Source organism: Lontra canadensis, unplaced genomic scaffold (assembly GCF_010015895.1).
Source record: "Lontra canadensis isolate GAN:19392208 unplaced genomic scaffold, GSC_riverotter_1.0 scaffold6, whole genome shotgun sequence".
Taxonomy (NCBI): domain Eukaryota; kingdom Metazoa; phylum Chordata; class Mammalia; order Carnivora; family Mustelidae; genus Lontra; species Lontra canadensis.
Genome location: NW_022631000.1, coordinates 20346758 through 20372162, shown reverse-complemented (window position 1 = coordinate 20372162; position 25405 = coordinate 20346758). Strand labels below are relative to the sequence as shown.

At 35.0% G+C, this 25405-nt stretch overlaps 1 protein-coding gene across 8 annotated transcripts in view; it reads right to left on the bottom strand.

Moving 5' to 3' along the window:
* STXBP5L (syntaxin binding protein 5 like) overlaps positions 1–25405 on the bottom strand; it is a 411609-nt gene that overhangs the window by 309547 nt on the left and 76657 nt on the right. For all 8 annotated transcript variants that reach the window (XM_032852349.1, XM_032852345.1, XM_032852351.1 and 5 more), the window contains exon 3: positions 12433–12530. In XM_032852349.1, the coding sequence (XP_032708240.1) occupies positions 12433–12530 (98 nt within the window). The remainder of the gene's footprint in view (positions 1–12432; positions 12531–25405) is intronic.

Below are 25405 nucleotides of genomic sequence, written 5' to 3'. Positions count from 1 at the left end.
CTTTGTTCACATTACCCATTTTATATACATGTTATCTACTTTTAGATATGTTTCATAGTGTATATATTAGAGCTCCTAGCATATTAAACTGTTATTTTAAATTCCTTGTCTAATAACTCCTTAATCTTTGTTATAGCTCAGTCTGGTTATGAAGCATGCTTTACCTGCTTAGATTGCATTTTATCTGAAATTTTCTGTTGAGAGCCAGGTATGTTGGTATAGGTTAATAAAAATTGAGGTCAATGGTCTTTAGCATGAGCATTTATGTTAATTTTTCTAGGTCTATCTGATTTTTTATGTAGCTATTTATGCCAGAGACATCAAATATCTCTATTGTCTTTGCTTTTTTCACCATTCTTGACTTTCTATTTCTCTGTTACTCTGCAGAAAGAGCCTACATCTGTCACTATCCAGAGCCTGGTTAGTGCTGTGATAAGGTATGGGGTTGGGGGAGTATTAAGTAATACTGTGATTAAATTTCAGTCTTTTAATAGTTCTGTGTGTCTGAGGTATGATCTTCACAAGTGTTTCTCCAGTGGTATAGTCTTTTCCCCCACTTTGTAAGAAGGAAACTAAAGGGAGGTAAAGTTGGAGCACTGCCCTTCTCTTAGTTGGGATAAGGTTCTGGCAGTCTTTCCCCCCAGGAAATTAGATCTTTGTTATAGCATATACCCTGAGTGCATTTTACAATGATTATTCTTTTCCTTCCCTTTCCAGAGCCCTGAAGATATCATTCTCAGATCTTTACCATGAGAACCTAGTATACTTCTCAGAGGTAAAAACCCTTGAAAATATGGGGTTCCAGTAACACTTTGGCCTCCATGAGATTCCTTCATGATAGTCCACACTCAGTATCCAACAATTTGAGAAAATTACCTTTTGAGTGTTCCTACCAGTTTATGTCTCCAGCAGCTTCTGTACTAGCTGTGACTTTCTAGATTTGTTTTTCTTTCCAGATTTGGGGGTAGAGACTTTCCCTGTAACCTCAGTTCTCCAATAGGTCCAGGAAAGGTTAATTTTAAGTCTAATGAACACTTGATTGTTGTAAGGATGGGAGTGATGATTTCTAAGACATTTGTAAGCAGAAGTTAAAATCAGATAGGCCATAAGACAAGCCTCAATAAATCAAGGATTGAAACATATAAATTGTGTTCTCTGACCACAATGGAGTGAAATTCAAAATCAGTAACAGAAAGAAATTTGGGAAATTCAAAAATATATGAAAATTACATAGCATACCCATATATAACAAATAGGTCAAAGATGTCACAAGGAAAATTAAAAAATAATTTGAGAATGAGTGAAAATGGAAACAGTATAATAAGGGATAAAAGGGAATACAACTAAAGCAGTTCTGATATTGAAATTAATAGCTGTAAGCATCTATACAAAAGATCTCAATTCAATAATCTAACATTCCAATATGAGAAACTACAGAAGTAAAATAAACTAGAGCCAGACAGTCAAAAGAAAGATGATAAAGATGTGTATGTAAACATAGAATAGAGAAATAAAGAGAATCAATGAAACCAAAATTTGATTCCTTAAAAAAAAAATCAATAAAATTTATAAATATTTAGCTAGATCAACTAAGAGTAAAAGAAAGAATAATCAAATAATTAAAGTTAGTAAAAAAAATTGGACAAACCACAAAGATTAAAAAAGAGTATAAGGGGATACTATAAATAATTATATGCCAAAAAAATTAGGTAATTGATATTAAATGAAGACATTCCTAGAAAGTCACAAACTATTGAAACTGACTTGAAAAGAAGTACAAAAATGTAAATAGACCTTTAAAAAGATTAATTTAGTAATCAAATAACTACTCAGAATGAAAAGCACAGGGACAGATGGCTTCACTGGTGAATTCTACCAAACAATTAAGATTTATACTTGTTCTTCATTAATTCTTCCAAAAATCAGAAGAGGAAACACTTTGAAACTTTACTCTATTAAGCCAGTATTATCCTGATACCAGAAAAAAAGACATCACAAAGACAAAAAACTAAAAATCATAATTTATTAATATAGACACAAAGATCCTCAACAAAATAGAAGTTAACTGAAACCAGCAAGATGTAGTAAGAATCATTTATCAAGACCTGGTGAGATTTACCCCAGGAATGCAAGATTGTTTTAACATTAGAAAATCAATCAATATACCATATCTATAGAACAAAAATAACTTGGTCATCTCAGAAGATGCACAAAAAGAATTTGAGAAAATATCTTCAAAAAACTCTCCATGAATTAGTAATAGAAGGAGATTTCTTCAGTCTTATAAAGCACATATACAAAAACCAACTGCTAACATCATACTAGTGAAACAGTGAATGCTTCTCTGATTTCAGGAAGACAAAAATGCCTGCTCCTGCCACTTCTATTTAACAATGTATTGGAGTTTTTACCCAGGATATTTAGGCAAGAAAAATAAATAAAAGACATTCAGATTAGAGAGAAAGAACTAAAGCTATTTGTAGTTGACAAGATCTTGCACATACAAATTCCTAAAAAACATACCAAAAATCAGTAGGACTAATAAAGGAGTTCAGCAAGGCTTCAGTTTACAAAACTCACATACAAAAATCAACTATGTTTCTGTATACTAACAATATCTAAAGGTGAAATAAAATATTCAGGAATAAAATACCCAAAAGAAGTACAAAGTTTATATAAAACTAAAAACTATAAAACTATAAACTATAAAACACCATCAAAAAATTTAAGAACTAGTACGTGGAAAGACATCCCATATTCATAGATCAAAACTATTGTTAGAGTGGTAAATTGATCTTCAAAATCAATGCAAATCCTATCAAATTCCCAGCTGGCTTTTTCTTTTTCTTTTTTTTTTTTTTTTTTTACAGAAATTGAAAAGCTAATCCTAAACTTTATATGAACATTCTAGAGACCCAAAATGCCTAAATTATCTTGAAAAAGAATAGAATCAGAAGAATCGAGTTTCCCAATTTCAAGATGTAAAGAAAGCCACAGTAATCAAAACAATGATATCTAATATTCTATTGGATAGGGACAGACATATAAATAAATGGAACAGAACTAAGGTTCTTGAAATCATTACATATTTAGCAAGTTGATTTTCAATACGGATATCAAAACAATTAAATGGGGATAGAATTTTTTTTTCAGGAATTAGTGCTACAACTGAATATCTACATGCAATAAAATAGAGATCCCTCCTTTACACCATATTAAAAAATTAACTCAAAATGAATCATAGTCTTAAATGTAAAAACTAAAATCATAAAACAGAGGAAAATGGGAGTAAATTTTTGCGACCTTAACTTAGGCAATGACTTCTTAGATATTACATCAAAAACATAAAAAAATTACACACACACATATACACACACACTGAATTTCATAAAAATCAAAAAACTTTGTGTTTTAAAAAAATACCATCAAGAAAATGAAAAGACAATCCAAAAAAAAGATTAGAAGAAAATACTTACATATCATAAATCTGATACAGGACTTGTATCCAGAATTTTTAAACAAATATTACAAGTTAAAAAATGAAAAAAAATTAAAAATAAGAAAGGAATTTGAAAAAATATTTCTCCAAAGAAGATATAGATACAAACTACTCCAGATACAGATACAAACTACTAACAAATACATAAAAAGATGCTCATCATCACTAGTCATTAGGGAAGTGCCAATAAAGAGCAATTCATAAGATACCACTTCATATCTAATAAGTATGGTTATAATAAAAAAGACAGATAACTAATGTTGGAATATGTTCCAACATATTGGAAGATATGGAAGATATGGAGAAACTGACCTAATACATTGCTGGTGGGAAGGTAAAACCATTTAACCTCTTTGGAGCACAATACAGAATTTTCTCAAAATGTAAAATACTGTTACCATATAATGCAGCAATTTTTCTTCTGAGTGTATATCCAAGACAAATTTTCTTCTGAGAGTATACCTAAGAAAATTAAAATATGTCCACACAAAAATCTGTATACAAAAGTTCACACAGTATATATAACAACCAGAAAGTAAAAATAATCTAAATGTCTATCAATTTAACAAATAAAATAAAAAGCAACTGGGTAAATGAGTTGTTATATCCATACAATGGAATATTATTTGTATTAAGTTAACTAAGCCAGTCACAAAAGACCACATATTATGTGATTCCATTATATGATATGTCCAGCATAGAAAAATCTATAGAGATAGAAATTAGGCTGGAGCTAGCCTGGGACTGGAGGACAGAGGGAAAATAAGGAGTAACTGCTAATAGTTACAGGGTTTCTTTTTGGGCTGATATGTTTTAAGAGTTATTATGGTGATTATTGCACAGTTCTAAGAACATAGTAAAAAACCACTGAATTTGGAGAGGAGGAGTCAAGATGGCGGAGGAGTAGCAGGCTGAGATGACATCAGGTAGCAGAAGATAAGCTATATAGTTTAGCAAACCATTCTGAACACCTACAAATCCAACAGGAGATTGGAGAGAAGAAGAGCAGCAGTTCTAGAAACAGAAAATCGACCATGTTCAAAAGGTAGAACCTGCAGAGAAGTGAATCCGAAGCGACGGGAAGATAGACTGTGGGGGGAGAGGCTGGCTCCCGGCAAGCAGCAGAGCAATGGAGCACAAAATCAGAGCTTTTAAAAGTCTGCTGCACTGAGGGACATCACTCCAGAAGCTGAGCCGGGGTGGAACCCTTGCAGAGACAGCATGGTCTCAGGAACCATGGGGTCACAGAAGGATTGGAGGTGTCTGAGTATCACAGAGCTCACACGTATTAGAGACGGGAAGCCAGATACAGAGACAGAGCCAAGGAGTGAGCTCTCAACTCGGGGTTACCTTAAACTGTGATCCGTGGCAGTCATGCCACTGCTCTTTGAAAAAGGACCCCACAAGTGGCAGATCCAGGGAGAACCCCTTGGAAGAGCAGCAGGGACCTGCTGGGTTTGAAGACTCCAGGCGGGGCTGTGTGCCAGAGACAGACACAATTGGTCACAGGCCAGGTGAGCTCGGTGTGCAGCCAGAGGCCAGCGAGATGGGAATGATTGAATGCTTTTCTCTGAGAGCGCACTGAGGAGTGGGCACTGAGTTCTTGGCTACTCCAGACTGGAGATTGGGAGGCCGCCATTTTTATTCCTGTCCTCCAGAACTCTACAGAAAATGTTCAGGGGACAAAGCTCCCGAGTGTGAACGCGAGGAGATTATTTAGCCCAGCCCTTGATGAGGGGTGGTGAAATTCCGCCTCAGGCAAAGATACTTGAGAATCACTACAATAGACCCCTACCCCAGAAGATCAGCAAGAAATCCAGCTAAGGCCAAGCTCACTTATCAAGGAGAACAGCAGAATTCCAGAGGAAGAGAAAGCAAAGCATGGAATTCATGGCTTTCTCCCCATGATTCTTTAGTCTTACAAAGTTAATTAATTGTTTTTATTTTAGTTTTTCTCTTCCTCTAGTTTTTCTTAACTTTTACTCTTTTCTCTTTTAACTTTTTTTAAAACTAGTTTATCTTAACAATGCCCTTCCAAAAAAAAAAAAAAAATCTTTTTGGGGCATCTGGGTGGCTCAGTGGGATAAAGCCTCTGCTTTCATCTCAGGTCATGAACTCAGGGTCCTGGGATTGAGCCCCACATCGGGTTCTCTGCTCAGCAGGAAGCCTGCTCCCCCCACCCCTCTGCCTGCCTCTCTCCCTACTTGTGATCTCTGTCTGACAAAAAAAAAAAAAAAAAAAAAAAATCTTTTTAAACTTTCATTATTATGGTCATATTTTATTCTTCATTGTATCTAACTTTATTTTTTGTATACATGTAGGGTTTTTTCTTCTAAAAAAATTTGGGATACAACTTCTTCTAATAGATCAAAATATACCCGAAATCTAAAACAGGGCTTTGTTCTAGTATCCAGCCTGAGCAAATTCTCTCCACTTTCTTTTTCTTTCTTTTCCTGACCAACTTACCAACTCCTTTTTTAGAATTTTTTAAAATTTTTCATCTTTACAGTCATATTCCATCCCTTCATTGTATTTACCCTTATTTTTGTACATATATATGTAAGTTATTCTTTCTTTAAAATTTTGGGAGGTAGTTTCTTCTAAGAGACCAAAATATGCTCAAAATTAAGTGGGTGGCTCTGTTCTACTCACCAGTCTAATATATATATTTTCTTTTTTCTTTTCTTGTTTTTTTATTTTTTTGAACTTCTTTTTACCCCATTTCTTCTCCCCACGATTTGGGGTCCCTTCTGATTTGGTTAATGCCCATTTTCTGGGGCCTTTCCCATTCTTTTTCTGTTTTATTCTCTCCTTCATATATTATTATCTGGATAAAATGACAAGGTGGAAAAAGTCACCACAAAAAAAAAGAACAAGAGGCAGTACCGAAGGCTACGGACCTAATCAATATGGACATCGGTAATACGTCAGATCTAGAGTTTAGAATGACGATCTTCAAGGTGCTAGCAGGGCTTAAAAAAGGCATGGAAGATATAGAGAAACCATGTCTGGAGAAATAAAAGCCCTTTCTGGAGTAATAAAATTACTAAATTATAACCAAGCTGAAATCAAAAAAGCTATTAATGAGGTGCAATAAAAAATGGAGACTCTTACTGCTATGATAAATGAAGCAGAAGAGAGAATTAGTGATATAGAAGATGAAATGATGGAGAATAAAGAAGCTGAGCAAAAGAGAGACAAACAACTACTGGACCACGAGGGGAGAATTTGAAAGATAAGTGATACCAAAAGATGAAACAAGATTAGAATTGGGATTCCAGAAAAAGAATAAAGAGAGAGGGGAGCAGAAGGTATATTGCAGCAAATTATTGTAGGGAATCCCCCTCATATGGCAAAGGGAACAAGCATCAAAATCCAGGAGATGCAGAAAACCCCCTCAAAATAAAAAATAGGTCCACACTCCATCATCTAATAGTAAAACTTACAAGTCTTAGTGACAAAGAGAAAATCCTGAAAGCAGCCTGGGACAAGAAGTCTGTAACATACAATGGTAAAAATATTAGATTGGCAGCAGACTTATTCACAGAGACCTGGCAGGCCAGACAGAACTGGCATGATACATTCAGAGCACTAAATGAGAAAAACATGCAGGCAAGAATACTATAACCAGCTAGGCTATCATTGAAAATAGAAGGAGAGATTAAAAAGCTTCCAGGACAAACAAAAGCTAAAAGAATCTGTAAACACCAAACCAGCCCTACAAGAAATATTGAAAGCGGTCCTTGAAGCAAAGAGAGAGCCTAAAAAATAGTAGACCAGAAAGGAACAGAGATATACAGTAACAGTCACCTTACAGACAATACAATGGCACTAAATTCATATCTCTCAATAGTTACCCTGAATGTTAATGGACTAAATGCCCCAATCAAAAGACACAGGGTATCAGAATGGATAAAAAAACAAAACCCATCTATATGCTGTCTACAAGAAACTCATTTTAGACCCAAAGTCACCTCCATATTTAAAGTGAGGGGGTGGAAAACAATTTACCATGCTAATGGACATCAAAAGAAAGCTGGGGTGGCAATCCTTATATCAGATAAATTAGATTTAAGCCAAAGATTATAATAAGAGATAAGGAAGGACACTATATCATACTCAGAGGGTCTGTCCAACAAGATCTAACAATTGTAAATATCTATGCCCCTAACATGGGAGTAGCCAACTATATAAACCAATTAATAACTAGATCAAAGAAACACTTCGACAATAATACAATAATAGCAAGGAACTTTAATATCTTCCTCACTGAAATGGACAGATCATCTAAGCAAAAGATCAACAAGGAAATAAAGGCCTTAAATGACACACTGGACCAGATGGACATCATAGATATGTTCAGAACATTCCATCTGAAAGCAACAGAATACACATTCTTCTCTAGTGCACATTGAACATTCTCCAGAATAGATCACATCCTGGGTCACAAATCAGGTCTCAACCAGTACCAAAAGACTGGGATCATTCCCTGCATATTTTCAGACCACAATGCTCTGAAGCTAGAACTCAATCACAAGAGGAAATTTGGAGAGAACTCAAATACATGGAGGCTAAAGAGCATCCTACTAAAGAATGAATGGGTCAACCAGGAAATTAAAGAAGAATTGAAAAAAATTCATGGAAACAAATGAAAATAAAAACACAACTGTTCAAAATCTGTGGGACACAGCAAAGGCAATCCTGAGAGGAAAATATATAGCAATACAACCCTTTCTCAAGGAACAAGAAAGGTCTCAAGTACACAACCTAACCCTACACCTAAAGGAGCTGGAGAAAGAACAACAAACAAAGCCTAAACCCAGCAGAAGAAGAGAAATAATAAAGATCAGAGCAGAAATCAATGAAATAGAAACCAAAAGAACAGTAGAACAAATCAACGAAAGTAGGAGCTGGTTCTTTGAAAGAATTAATAAGATTGATAAACCCCTGGCCAGACTTATCAAAAGGAAAAGAGAAAGGACCCAAATTCATAAAATCATGAATGAAAGAGGAGACATCTCAACCAACACCAAAGAAATACAAACAATTATAAGAACATATTATGAGCAACTATACACCAGCAAATTAGATAATCTGGAAGAAAAGGATGCATTCCTTGAGATATATAAACTAGTCTCTACTGCACTGAACTGAACCACAACTGAACCAGGAAGAAATAGAAAACCTGAAAAGACCTATAACCAGTAGGAGATTGAAGCAGTCATCAAAAAATCTCCCAAAAAACAAGAGCCTAGGGCCAGATGGCTTCCCAAGGAAATTCTACCAAACATTTAAAGAAGAATTAATTCCCATTCTCCCGAAATTGCTCCAAAAAAATAGAAATGGAAGGAAAACTTCCAAACTCATTTTATGAGGCCAGCAATACCTTGATCCCAAAACCAGACAAAGACCCCATCAAAAAAGAGAATTACAGACCAATATCCTGGATGAATGCAAATGCAAAAATTCTCACCAAAATACTAACCAATGGAATCCAACAGTACATTAAAAGGATTATTCACCATGACCACATGGGATTTATTCCTGGGCCACAAGGTTGGTTCAACAACTGCCAATCAATCAATGTGATACAACACATTAATAAAAGAAAGAACAAGAACCATATGATACTCTCAATAGATGCCGAAAAAGCTATTGACAAGGTACAGCATCCTTTCTTGATCAAAACTTCTCACAGTGTAGGCATAGAGGGTACATACCTCAATATCATCAAAGCCATCTACGAAAAACCCACAGCAAATATCATTCTCAATGGGGAAAAACTGAGAGCTTTTCTGCTAAGGTCAGGAACAAAACAGGGATGTCCACTATCACCACTGCTATTCAACATAGTACTGGAAATCCTCGCCTCAGCAATCAGACAACAAAAAGAAATAAAAGGCATCCAAATTGGCAAAGAGGAAGACAAACTCTCACTCTTTGCAGATGATAAGATACTTTATGCAGAAAACCCAAAAGACTCCACTCCAAAACTGCTAGAACTCATACAGGAATTCAGTAAAGTGTCAGGATATAGAAGAATGAGAAATTAAGGAGTCGATCCCATTTACAATTGCATCCCAAATCATAAGATACCTAGGAATAAACATAACCAAAGAGGCAAAGAATCCATACTCAGAAAACTATAGAATACTCATGAAAGAAATTGAGGAATACACAAAGAAATGGAAAAATGTTCTAATCTCATGGATTGGAAGAACAAATATTGTGAAAATATCTATGCTACCTAGAGCAACCTACACATTTAATGCAATCCCTATCAAAATACCATCAACTTTCTTCAAAGAAATGGAACAAATAATCCTAAAATTTATATGGAACCAGAGAAGACCCTGAATAGCCGGAGGAATGTTGAAAAAGAAAGCCAAAGTTGGTGGCATCATAGTTCCAGCCTTTAAATTCCTTTACAAAGCTGTCATCATCAAAACAGTATGGTACTGGCATAAAAACAGACACATAGATCAATAGAACAGAATAGAGAACCCAGAAATGGACCCTCAACTCTATGGTCAACTAATCTTCGACAAAACAGGAAAGAATATCCAATGGAAAAAAGACAGTCTCTTCAATAATGGTGTTGGGGAAATTGGACAACCACAGACAGAAGAATGAAACTGAACCATTTCCTTACACCACATGCAAAAATAGACTAAAAATGGATGAAAGAAAAAAATGTGAGAAAGAAATCCATCAATGTGAGAAAGAAATCCATCAAAATCCTTGAGGAGAACACAGGCAGCAACCTCCTTGACTTCAGCCACAGCAACTTCTTCCTAGAAACATCGCCAAAGGCAAGGGAAGCAAGGGCAAAAATGAACTATTGGGACTTCATCAAGATCAAAAGCTTTTGCACAGCCAAGGAAATGGTCAACAGTACCAAAAGACAACTGACAGAATGGGAGAAGATATTCGCAAATGACATATCAGATAAAGGGCTAGTATCCAAAATCTATAAAGAACTTATCAAACTCAACACCCAAAGAACAAATAATCCAATCAAGAAATGGGCAGAGGACATGACAGACATTTCTGCAAAGAAGACATCCAGATGGCCAACAGACACATGAAAGAGTGTTCCACATCACTCGGCATCAGAGAAATACAAATCAAAACCACAATGAGATACCACCTCACACCAGTCAGGAAGGCTATAATTAACAAGTCAGGAAATGACAGATGCTGGTGAGGATGTGAAGAAAGGGGAACACTCTTACCCTGTTGGTGGGAATGCAAGCTGGTGCAGCCACTCTCGAAAACAGCATGGAGGTTCCTCAAAAGTTGAATATAGAGCTACCCTATGACCCAGCAATCACACTACGGGGTATTTACCCTAAAGATACAAATGTAGTGATCCGAAGGAGCACATGCTCCTGAATGTTTATAGAAGCAATGTCCACAATAGCCAAACTATGGAAAAAACCTAAATGTCCATCAACAGACGAATGGACAAAGAAGAGGTGGTATATATATACAATAGGATACTATGCAGTCATGAAAATAAATGAATTATTGCCATTTGCAAAAATGTGGATGGAACTAGAGGGTATTGTGCTAAGTGAAATAAGTCAATCAGAGAAAGACAATTATCATATGATCTCTCTGATATGAGGAATTTGAGAGGCAAAGTAGGGTCATGGGGGTAGTGAGGGAAAAAGTGAAACAAGATGGGATTCAGAGGGAGACTCAATCTCGCAAAATAAACTGAGGGTTCCTGGGGAGTAGGGGGGTAGGGATAGGGTAGCTGGGTTATGGGCATTGTGGAGGGTGTGTGCTATGGTGAGTGCTATGAAATGGATAAGCCTGATGATTCATAGACCTGTACCCCTGAGGCAAATAATACATTATATGTTAATAAAAAATTAACTCAAAATGGATTAAAGACTTGAAATCGAAAACCTGAAACCATAAAACTCCTGGAAGAAAATAAAGGCAGTAATTAGCTCCTAGACATTGGTCTTGGCAATGATTTTTTGGATACAATACCAGGACAAAAATAAACAAGTAGGACTACATCAAACTAAAAACTTCTGTACAGCAAAGGAAACCAAAAACAAAATAAATGGGAGAAAATATTTATAAATTACATACATAATAAGGGGTCAATATCCAAAATATATAAAGAACTCATACAACTCAGTAACAAGATAAAAAACAATTACATTAAAAAGTGGGCAGAGAGGGGCGCCTGGGTGGCTCAGTGGGTTAAGTCTCTGCCTTTGGCTCAGGTCATGAACCCAGCATCCTGGGATCAAGCCCCATATCGGACTCCAAACTCGGCGGGAAGCCTGCTTCTCCCTCTCCCACTCCCCCTGCTTGTATTCCCTCTCTCGCTGTGTCTCTCTCTGTCAAATAAATAAATAAAATCGTTTAAAAATTTTTAAAAAAATAAAAAATGGGCAGAGAATTTGAAATGACATTTTTCAAAGGCCTACACGTGGCCTACTGGTACATGAAAAGTTGCTAGGCATCACTAATTATCAAAGAAATGCAAACCAGTACCACAGTGAGATATCAACTCATACCTGTTAGAATGGCTATTACCAAAAAGGCAAGAAATAACAAGTGTAGGATATGGAGAAAAGGGAACTCTTGTACACTATTAGTGTGACTATAAATTAGTACAGTTACAATGGAAAACAGTATGGAGTTTTCTCAAAGAATTAATACTAGAACTTCCATATGATTCAGCACTTCTACTTCTAGGTATTTATCCAAAGGAATTAAAGAAAGGACATCAACAGTTATGTCAAAGACACTAAAAATATGCCAATGAACTGGACAATATGAGCTTTCACAATCATTACTCACTTCAAAGAAACCAAATTTATTTGATCATATTCCACTTACCTGAATATTTAAGGAAATGTAATTGGTATTAATGTAACAAATAATAAAACAAAAATTAAGGATACATTCGTATAGCACCTGTTCTTGTCCCAATAGCCAAGATTTTCTGAACTGGATCAAAGGCTAATGCTGTGGGCTGATAAGGGAAACCATGCCGAACTGTCTGAAAGAGAGCAGATAGTAAAAATAGTGATTAAGGAAATAAAAATTAATACAATTAAAACTACAAGATACCATTGTCCAACTACCATAATGAGTAAAATAATTATTTTTAATTAAAAAAATAACTACTACCAAATGTTGGTAGGATATAAAATGACACAAACACTTTGGAAAATTTCCTTGCCATTTTCTCTAACACTATCTGTCCTATGACTTATAAATTTCACTCTTAGGTATGCATCCCAGAAAATAACATATGGCCACATAATAATCTGTATAAGTATGTCCCTAATAGCTATATACTTAACAACCTAGAAACAGTCCAGCTGTCCAACAAGAGAATCAAAACCAAAAATGTGCTATACTCATACAATAAATTACCACTCACCAGTTGAAATATGATAAATGCTAATGATAGATGCAACATGGATGATTCTCAAAAACATTATGCTAAATAAAAGAAGTAATATACAAAACAGTGCATACAGTATAATTATATTAGAATTCGAACAAGCAAAACTAACCTATGATAAAAAAGAAAATCACAGCAGTGGTTGACTTGAGGAGAACTCACTGAAAGGGAGTATGAGTAAAGGTAATATTCTATATTTTAATAAAGGTGGATTACACAAGTGTATACACTGGTTAAAAACTCATCTAATTGTACAATAAAATTTATGATTTTTCTGTGTGTAAACTAAGTGTCAAAAAAAGATAAGAAAAGAGTATTATAAACAAATATTGAACTCCAGTTAATGATATGCATATTGAGTTTTTAAGAGGTAAAGTCTACTGACATCTGCAACTTAATTCAAAATGCATCCATAGAAGTATTATGATTCATAGATGGATAGACATACATTATAAAGTAAATATAGCAAAATGATAATTGTAAAATCTACATTCTGAGTATGTATGTGTATGTGTGTGTATACACATAGCTACATGAATGCTCATAGTATAACTTTTTAACTCCTCTGTGTGTTTGAAAGCTTTCATAGTCATACAATGGGGAAAAAAAGAAAAAAATATAAAGAGTTAATAATATCATAAAGCTGACAAGACTAACAAAAATATGTAATAATATACAGGAATTAATTTCAACATGAAATATAACTTTTCAAAGAAATAGGGGACTCACATAGGTCAGAAAAAATAGATTCTGGAAAGAGCTGGGGAACATAGCAGGGTAGAAAGACCCTGAGCTCACACCATCTATGTTTATAACTTGGTATCATTCAAATCCAAGTAGATTAAACTCTCCAATCTGAAGAAGGGCAAAACAAACTCCACAACTAAAAACAGAGAAAAAGCTGCATCTGAAAGTTTAGGAAAGACAAAAAGGCAGAGGAAGCTGCCTGCAGGAGGAGGGAAACTAGCATATGCAGAAAAGGGCAGAAAAATGGTCCCTAGGACCAGCATATGAGGGGGAAGACTAATCCTCATGTTTTACTTTGAAAATGAAAGGGGCTGAATTCCATGAGTTTGTATAACTTGGAGCCTGGAACTCTAAAAGTCAGCTGACGCAGCACTGGGCTAGCCACAAAGGCAAGTGATAAGTAGGTCACTGCCGTTAAAGAGACAATAGCCTACCTGGACAGGAAGCACAAAAATGGCAATTTACACAACACCAGGGGCTAATGGGAGACAGATTTATTCATACTGATTCAGAATGTGTTCAGCAACTTCTCTGAAAAAGAGGGAGCTGGCAGGCACCATTTTCCTCCCGTTCCCCAGCATAAACAGAGGGTCATCTATAGGAGTCAGGCTATACAGGCATTTGCTACCTAAACTGCTAGCAGTATGCCATGAGTTCCTCTGAGGACTCAGCTACTCCAAGCCAGCTAGCTTTGGCCCTGGGCTCAGTGCCAATTTTGTGAAAGCTGCCAATGTGCCCACTGCAGCCACTGCTGCACACTGCACCCAGCCAGTGCATAGTCCCCAGCCATGTGCCCCCAGCCACCAGGGGGAATGCAGCCCTCAGTTTCCATAGAACTTTAGGGGATCTGGCATAGGACTAGCAGCCCTGCACAAATTTGCTAACAGTTTTGCCCCATTCACAAATTCCCTCAAAGCCACAACCCCTCAGAGTTGGCCTGCCTGGGTCCCACCAACACCACCGAGAGCAAGTACAGTGATAATAGGCAAAGCATCAGTCTGACAACTGCACTGAAAAGAAAAGTAACTCAGACACAAAATCAGGACATAAGCAACACACATAAGATATTCTCCTGAAGTGGCAGATTCTGGTGAACAGGGAACACTACACACCAGGGCACTGTAGGACTTCTTCTTCATAAAGTCACTTTGGTTCAAAAACAGAGAACATCGCCAATTTTCTTAACACACAGAAACAAACACAGGAAGGAAAAAAAAATGAGAAAGAGAAATTTATCCCAAATGGAAGAAGAGGACAAAGCCACACCCAGAGGTCTAAGCAAAACAGATCTAAGTGAAATGCCTCAAAGAGAATTTAAAGCAATGAATCATAGATACTCCTGGACTTGAGGAAAGAGTAGAAGACATGAGTGAGACCCCTAACACAGAGAGATAAGGAATAGCACAGCAGAGATAAAGGGCTCAATAAACAAAATGAAAAACATGCTTAATGGAATGAATAACAAAAGAACCAAAGGAATGAATTAGTGACCTAGACAACAGAGTAATGGAAAGTAATCAAGTTGAACAAAAGATAGAAAAAGGAATTGTGCAAAATGAAACTAGACTTATGGAATTCAAGAACTCCATCAAAAGTAATAACATTCATATTATATGAGTCTCAGAGCAAAAAGAGAGAAAAATCAGGGACAGAAAATTTATTTAAAGAAATAATAGCTGAAAACTCCCCTAAACTGGGGAAGGAAACAGATATCCAGATCCAGAAGCACAGAGAACTCCCATCAAAATCAAAAAAGGAAGCCCACAGGAGTGCCTAAATGGCACAGTTAGTTAAATGTCTAGGTGTCTAGCTCTTGATTTTGGCTCAGATCATAATCTCAGGGTTGTGAGATTGAGCCCCATGTCAGGCTCCACATTGGACATGGAGTCTGCTTAGGATTCTCTCTCTCCTTCTTTCCCTCCCCAACATTCATATTCTCTCTCTCTCTCCCTCTCAAAAAAAAAAAAAAGAAAAGAAAAAAAAAAGGAGGCTAAAAGCAGCAAGACAAAAGAAAATAGTAATGTATAAGGGAAAACCCACAGAACTAGCAAGAGATTTTTCACCAAATACTTTGCAATCCAAAAGGGAGAAGCATGATATATTCAAAGTGCTGAATGGGAGAAATCTACACCTAAGAATACTCTATTGCAAGGGTATCATTCAGAATAGGAGAGAATAAGAGTTTTCCAGACAAACAAAAACTAAAGGAGTTCATGTCCACTAAACCAGCCCTGCAAGAAGTATTAAAGGGCACTGTGAGTGGAAAAGGAAGATCAAAACTGACAGTATGGGGGTGCCTGGGTGGCTCAGAGGGTTAAGCCTCTGCCTTCAGCTCGGGTCATGATCTCAGGGTCCTGGGATCGGGCCCCGCGTCGGGCTCTCTGCTCGGCAGGGAGCCTGCTTCCCTTTCTCTCTTTGCCTGCCTCTCTGCCTACTTGTGATCTCTCTCTGTGTCAAATAAATAAATAAAATCTTAAAAAAAAAAAAACTGACAGTATGATGGTAGGAAACACAAAAGCAAAAAGAATATTTCTGTAAAAAATCAGTCAATAAACTCACAAAATAAAAGGATACAAAATATAACATCATATATGTAAAACATGGGGATAAGAATAGTAAAGAATAGGTTCAAACTTAAATGACCATCAACTTAATATAGACTACTATACATAGAAAGGCTATACACAAACCTTATGGTAACCATTATCAAAAACAACAAATAAATGTGCAAAAATTAAAAGGAAGTAATCCAAATATATCACTAAAGAAAATCAGCAAAACATGAAAGCCAGAAAGACAAGGATCAAAAAAATCTTTAGAAACAGCCATAAAACAAAAAGTAAAATGATAATAAGTACATATCTATCAAAAAGGACACTATCATTATAAAGAGGACAAACCAACAAGAAGATCTAACAATTGTAAATATTTATATACCCAAAATAAGACCACCCAAATACATAAGGCAGTTAATAACAAACACATAAAGGAACTCATTGATAATATAATAATAGTAGAGGAACTCAAAACCCCAGTTAGAGATCATCTAACCAGAAGATCAACAAGGTAACAATGGTTTTGAATGACACTCTGGATCAGATGGACTTAACAGATTTATTCAGAACATTACTCCCTAAAACAACAGAATACACAGTCTTTCCAAGTGCACATGGGACATTCTCCAGAATAAATCACATATTAGCCCACACAACCTGCCTCAAAAAATTCAAGAAAACTGAAGTCATACCAGGCATCTTTTCTGCCCACAACACTATGAAACTAGAAGTCAACCACAAGAAAAATCTGGAAAGATCACAAATACATAGAGATTAAATAACATGTTACTAGAAAATGAATGGGTCCACCAGGAAATAAAAGAAGAAATTTTAAAAGTACATGGAAACAAATGAAAATACAGCAATCCAAAAACTTTGGGATGCAGCAAAAGTGGCTATAGAGGGAAGTTTATAGCAATACCACCTACTTAAACAAGAAAAGTCTCAAACAACGTAAACTTATGCTTAAGGAGCTAGAAAAAGAATGATAAACAAAACCCAAAACCAGCAGAAGAAAGGATTAGAATGGAAATAAATGATACAGAAGTTTGAAAAAACAATAGAACAGATCAATGACATCAGGAGCTTGTTCTTTGGATAAATCAATAAAATTATTAAACCTCTAACCACATATATCAAGATAAGGAGACTCAAATAGGATCACAAATGAAAGACGAGACTGAATAACCAATACCACAGAAATGCAAACAATTATAAGAGAATATTATTATAAACTATATGCCAACAGGTTGGACAACCAAGAAAAAATGGATACATTCCTAGAAAAATATAAACTACCAAAACTGAAACAGGAAGAAACAGAAAATTCAAATAAACCAATAACCAGTAAATAAATTGAATCAGTAATCAAAAAACTCCCAACAAACAGAAGTTCAGGGCCAAATGGCTTAACAGGTGAATTCTACCAAGCATTTAAAGAAGAGTTAACACCTGTCCTTCTCAAACTATTCCAAGAAGTAGAAGAGGAAGGAAAACTTCCAAATTTATTTTATGAGGCCAGCATTACTCTAATACCAAAGCAGATAAAGACTTCTACAGTCCAATATCCCTGATGAACATGGATGCAGAAATTCTCAATAAAATACTAGTAGGCCAAATCTGACAGTACATTAAAAGAATCATTCACCATAATCAAGTGGGATTTATTCCTGGGTTGCAAGGGTGGTTCAGTATTTGCAAATCAATCAATATAAGATATCACATAAGTAACAGGAAGGGTAAGAACCATGTGATCCTCTCAATAGATGAAGAAAAAGCATTTGACAACGTACAGCATCCATTCATGATAAAAACCCTCAACAAAGGTTTATAGAGAACATAACTCAACATAGTAAAGGCATTATATGAAAAATCCACAGCTAACATTCTCAATAGGGAAAAGCAACCTTTTCCCCTAAGGTCAGGAATAAGTCAAGGATGCCTACTCTCACACTTTATTTAACATAATACTGGAAGTCCTGGCCACAGTAATTAGACAACAAAAAGGAATAAAAGGCATCCAAATTGGTAAATTAAACTTTTCCTGTTTGCAGATGACATGATACTCTATACAGAAAACCCAAAAGACTCCACCAAAAAAACTGCTAGAACTGATAAATGAATTCATTAAAGGTGCAGGATAAAAAAATCAATGTGCAGAAATCTGTTGTATTTTGATACACCAATAATGAAGCCACAGAAAGAGAAATTAAGAAAATAGTCCCATTAACAATTGTACCAAAAATAATAGACACCTAGGAATATATATATAAATGACCAATAAGCATATGACACCACAATAAACCATATTCACAATGAGATAACAACTGTATAGTCTCTAGGATGACTATAATAAAAATGATAGATGCTAACACATGTTGACAAAGATGTGGAGAAATTGGAGCCCTAATACATTGCTGGTGGGAATATAAAAATACGTGTAAAATCTTGGGAAAACAGCTTTGCAGTTCTTTAAAATGTGAAATATATAGTTACCTATTATCCAGTGATTATACTCCTAGCTATATAACTAAGAACAATGAAAAAAGAAATCCACACAAAACTTCAATACAAATGTTCATAGCAGCATTATTCGTAATAGCCACAAAATAGAAACAACTCAAATATGCATCAACTGATGAAAAGATAAATGAAATACAGTATAGCCACACAGTGGAATATTATTCATTAATAAAAAGAATGAAGTACAGAAACATGCTACAATAGGGATGTACCTTGAAAATGTTATGCTATCTGAAAGAAGCCAGTCACATATTAATTCCATTGAATAGAATGAACAGAATAGGAAAATCTATAGATACATACATTATATGTCTGGCTGCCTAGGCATTGGGGATAGAGGCTCTGGATAATGTGAATTGACTGCTAAAGGGTATAGGCAACCATTCTGGGGGTGGTAAAATGTTCTAAAATTGACTATGGTAGTGTTGCACAACTCTCTAAATATACTGAAAAACAATGAAATGTACACTTTAAATAGGTAAAATGTATAGTAGGTGAATTATATCTTAATTTGAAGGAAAAGAATATTATTTTCCCCAAGAATATAAAATATTCTGATATTGTATCATTAGATAAATTATGCTGTAAGACGTTAGATCAGTTGGGGAATCTGGTTGATTTCAAAAGAATTAAGGCTATCAATTAGAATGACAAAATGCAGTAAAAATAAATGAAGCAGGAGAAAAATGCAGAACAGAGTCTGAAGACAACCATGTCAAGGTAACAAATTCACAATTTTAGACAGGGCCAAGAAGGATTGTTGAAATACTATAGTTTATGCTCATTTGGTAAAATAAGATGACAGCAAAGCTGATTAAAAATAAAATGAGGTTTTTAAATACCTAATTTTTCTTAATGTCATTTTGCTTCTCTTATTTTCTTTCATTTTACTCTCTATATTAGACTGTTTAGGCTGATATAGCAAAATATCATACACTGGGTGTCTTAAACAAGATATTTCTCACAGTTCTGGAACCTGGGAAGTCAAGATCCAGTCATTTGCCAATTCAGTTCCTTCCTGGCTTGCAGAAGGCCACCTTCTCACTCATCTTCACATGATGGGGAGAGAACAATCTCTCTTTTCCTTTTGTAAAAAGTCACTAACCCATTATGAGGGCCTCACCCTTCTGACCTCATCTAACCTTAATTAACTACCAATTTCCCCTTCCCAAATACCAACACATTGGGGGTTAGGTTTCAAAATACAAATTTTAGGGGGACACAATTCAGTCCATAGCATTCTCCCTTGATGTTATTATAAGGGATGACATGAGGTGGCCAACTGTGCCAAGAGTTCTATAAATCTCTCTAGATACTTGAAGCAAAGAAAGATATAATACAGAATGGTTGCAAATATGTGGAAAGTTTGGTTCTATTACCCTAAGTTAAGGAAACTGCTACCACCTCTGAGATGAAAAAAATATTCTGTATTCACTGCTGACACTGCAAGAGGCACTACCAGAGACAACACTTTAACTTTCTCCCTGTATTTAAATCTGGAATAAGTGCCTCCTATTGACTGAATTTAACCAGAACCCAGCTAGCAAGGAATTTGAACATCTCAGCTCTGGTTTTAGTTTAGTTTAAATTTTAATTTCCTCAATGTATAAATAAGAACACAGAAGGACCAGTGTGGAACTGAAAGCAGATGAGACAAAGCAAAATTCATATCTTGCCTGATTGACTAAGGCTGAATACTATTATAATATTTCAAAACAGCCTCATAACCACCTGTAACAGATACCCGGTGGCTCCCCAATATATTCTTTTCTTTTTCTACAGTAATAAAATTTTGAGTTCAGCACATAGCAATCTAGTTCATACTATATTTTTCAGGTTCCACAGAAGATGAGATTAGATTCTGAAAAAGGAATGAGAGCAAAAATGATATGAAGCCTTAAAAGTAAAGCAAATACTTCTTTTTTTCTCACCTTCCTACTAACTGGAAAATGTATTCAATGACAGGAGTTGGATCAGCCATCTTAGAACATGAAATGGAAGCTGTAGGTTAAGGATAACACAGTAACAAGATAGAAAGGTGTTTCATAACAGAAAAGAGGTTTGTTGGGTTCTTGATACGATATAGTCATTGAATCAGTCCTGGGTTGTTTAAGCTTAGATTTCATGAAAGAGAAAGAAATTTCTACATTTTAAAAAAAATTTATTTATTTATTTGACAGAGAGAGAGAGAGAAAGAGAGAGCGCACACACAAGCAGGCAGAGCAGCAGACAGAGAAGAGGGAGAAGCAGACTCCCCACTGAGCAGGGAGCCTGACTCAGGGTTAAATCCCAAGTCCCCAGGATCATGACCTGAGCCAAAGGCAGATGCTTCACCAACTGAGCCACCCAGGCACCCCAAACTCTTACATTTTAAACCACAGTTACTATGGTCTATTAAAACATCTTAACTGGTATCCTTATACCCACCTCAACCATTCCTAAAAATAAATATTCACTAGACCACCAAGTTAATTTATGAGGCATGTTCCCTAGTTTTGATTATTAGTCCAAAAAAAGAAAGCTTTTGATTCTATACTAAAAGAACTCCAGCTCTCTACCATATTGATTTTTCATGCCTATATTTATCATTTTTATATACTACTGTAGTAGTAGTGATCCGAAGGGGCACGTGCACCCGAATGTTTATAGCAGCAATGTCTACAATAGCCAAACTATGGAAAGAACCTAGATGTCCATCAACAGATGAATGGATAAAGAAGATGTGGTATATATATACAATGGAATACTATGCAGCCATCAAAAGAAATGAAATCTTGCCATTTGCGACAACGTGGATGGAACTAGAGGGTATCATGCTTAGCGAAATAAGTCAATCGGAGAAAGACAACTATCATATGATCTCCCTGATATGAGGGAGAGGAGATGCAACATGGGGGGTTAATGTGGTAGGAGAAGAGTAAATGAAACAAGTTGGGATTGGGAGGGAGACAAACCATAAGTGACTCTTAATCTCACAAAACATACTGAGGGTTGCTGGGCAGAGGGGGGTTGGGAGTGGGGGGGTTATGGACATTGGGTAGGGTATGTGCTATGGTGAGTGCTGTGAAGTGTGTAAACGTGGAGATTCACAGACCTGTACCCCTGGGGGGGAAAAATATATATATATATATGTTTATAAAAAATAAAATTATAAAAAAAAAATTTTTGCCTCACAAAAGTTTTTGTTCTCTGGGGTTATCTTTTTTTTAAGCTGCATTTCTTTAGCTTTTATGTACTACTGACTAATTCTACCCCAAACTCTTTCCCCAGTTGCCGAAATCATCTTTCAGTGTATTAAATACACCAGGTATATATATTCAGAGAAAGGAAGAAGAGGGATGGAGAGAGAGACAGAGAGGGAAGAAAGAGAAAGAAAGGGAATGACTATTTATATAAAATTTGAATGATCCCTAGTGACAAAAAACCAAATTAGCTATTGCCTGGATCCAGGAGCAGAAATAAAGAAGGACCGCTATGAAGAACCAGGAGTGATAAGTATGTTCTCTATTTTTACTATAATAGTGATTTCACAGGAAACTCACCACATGGCAGAATGTATATAATTTCAGATTGTTTTGAGAATTATAAACTAAATATTTATTAATATAGTTATAAAATACTAAATAAGATATTGGTAAATTAAATCCAGTAAAATATATTGACAATTATAAGCTTTGGCCAAATAAAATTTATTCTAGAAATGTAAGTATACATGTTAAATATATATACTTCGTATTCCATTTGTTACTAATATATTTCATATATTTCATCCTTCGCCTTTCCTTAACTTAAATTTTAAGTTTTCCAGGCCTCAGTCTTGAAACTAGAGGCATTTCTTACTACTCACAGAATAAACCTTGGCAAGATACAGATACAGTAAAGCAGATAATATTCTTCAGCATATAAATGTCTTTTTGCAAATGTTATTTCTAAAAAGGAGGCTATACTTTACTGATTGCTGCCACCTCTTGTGAAAGTAATCTTTAGTTTCTAAGGAATATACAATTCTGTTTGGTTCTTTTACTAAATAATGTGTTCCCCTGATAATAATATTTAAGTTGACAGAGCATTTCCAGGAAAATATATAAATACATGTGAGTTTTCTTTATTAAGCCAGAAGAGGATCATTGGCATGTTTTCTTTTGTCTCATATGCATGGAAGAGAAAGAAAATTTTAAAATATGTCTGTGTTAGATTTAGACAAAAAGTTTGACTGCCTAATCTCATTTTTAGGTTTTAAATTAACACAAAGACAGGTCAGTATCAGGATACATACCAATGTTCATTAACTCAACAAATTAAAAGATAAAACCTCATGATTATATCAATAGTCTCTGGAAAGACATTTGACAAAATTCAACAACCAATCCAAGTAAACATCTAATGTAAACAGGATTAGAGGGAAATTACATAAAGATTATAAATATCAACAATAACAAAAATAACAACATGATACTAAACAACAAAAAGCTATAGTCATTTCTATCAAAATCAGGGAGAAGACACACATGTCCATTTTTTCAATTATTATTCAGTTTTGTTGTTGTTTTTAAAGATTTTATTTATTTGACAGAGACAGAGACAGCAAGAGAGGGAACAAAAGTAGCAAGAGTGGGAGAGGGAGAAGCAGGCCCTTTGCTGAGCAGGGAGCCTGACATGGGGTTCCATCCCAGGAAGCAGGACCCAGGACACTGGGATCATGAACTGAGCTGAAGGCAGATGCTTAACAACTGAGCCACCTAGACACCCCTCAGCTTTGTTTTATAGACTCAAGCTAATTCAGTAAGATAAGAAACTGAAGTAATATATATAGGTACAGAAAAGTTAAGGGAAAAATTTACAAAAATATTTTAGAAATAAAAGAATATGATAAGTTGTCTAGACACAAGGTAAAGAAACAAAAACCAGTAACTTCTATTAGCAATAACCAATTATCAGTAAAATTGGGAGGAAATCACCATTTATATTTTTAGATGTTAATTTGACATCTGTCAAATTTGTTAAAAGCCTAACAACAAATGTTTACCCAATAGCATTGGTTAATATACTTCCTAATATACAAAATGGTTAGGGAGACAGAACATTTTTCACTATGCTGAATTTAATCTGATTAATAGCAGGATTATATTCCTATATATCAAGGTTAATTCAATATCATAGCAGTTACAACTTAACTTAGAATTCCATTAGATATACAGAGCTGATGTAATTAGTTGGTGTTGTAGCTATGACAACAAAATCCCATTAGAATTTAGTCTTCAAGAAGAAATTATTTATATATATATATACTTCAAAAACTTTTTCATTATTGTTCTATGATTCAAGCTACTGAAAGCATCTCTTTTCTAAGTATCTCCAAAAGCCTAACAGTGGAAGTTATTTATACATAGTGATAAATAAATAAGATCCTAACTATAGCATTTTTCAAAAATAAAATATTCACATCTCAAATCCCAAGTCAAGGCGTCACTCCTACATGAAATATTTGCTAAAGTTCTGAGCCAATGTCACAGTTTAACACTTACTAAAATTTACCGAAGAAATTTCAACTTACTTAACATTCAATACATTGCAAATTAATTTTATATCATGCTTGAAAGAAATATGTATATCTTTTATTGAATCTATTTTTATACATCTATATAGATACCAAATTTCTGTGAACATAAAGATCTTTTCTCATTGATATATAACAAAATGAAAATTGGTAGTCAGAAAAATAATTTGTCCATGGAGCAAAATAAAAAACATTTTTTTAAAGATTTTATTTCTAAGTATTCTCTACCACCTAAAATAGGGCTCAAACTTAGAAACCCAAGATCAAGAGTCACATGCTCCCCTGACTGAACCAGGTAGGCACCCCAAAATAAAAATCACTTTTAAAAGAAAAGACTAATCTTGTGAAGCAAAATTAGAGTAACATGGAAGAATATCACGTTAGGAGTAGGGAGCTAGTACAGGTCCTAGTTCTGTCACTGTCTAACCTGGACATATTACTCAAGTTCTCAGCTTCTTCAACTACAAGAAAAAAAAAAAAAAGGAGAGAGAGAAAGAATGAACTGAGTTATTTCAAGGTTCTTTTCAATTCCATTATATTCTTAATACAAATACTTTGTACTTAGAAACCATGGAAGACCTAAAACACATAATAGGTAGTTCTGTATTTCTCGCTAAGAATGTATTCCTTAAAAGAAACAAATAATGGGCTTATATTTAGTATAATGTTCCATGATTCAAAAGGACTAATTATCTAACTAGTTGTGGAGTTAGACTATTAAAGATGATTCAGTGTTTATTTAGTTGGATTCCCCTGCGAGCTATACACTTGCATTTCGAAAGGTCCACTGAGATATTTTGTACTATTGTTATTTCTGTAAGTATAAATAGCTGTTAAGTATTTGAGGGCTACCTCTCTTCTTCAGATGACAACTTTTTAAATATCTAATAATGAGGATGATGGACAATTTGAGCCTCCATTACAAATAAAAATAAGATCTAAATTTATAATCTAATTACAAAAACAGCATTTTGCAATGTCTTTCTTTTCTCAACCTATCTACTGTTAGTTGCAATGAATATGAAAATGATAGTTTTCCTCTTGCTACATTAGAAATAAAAAATCAAGACTATATGCATATA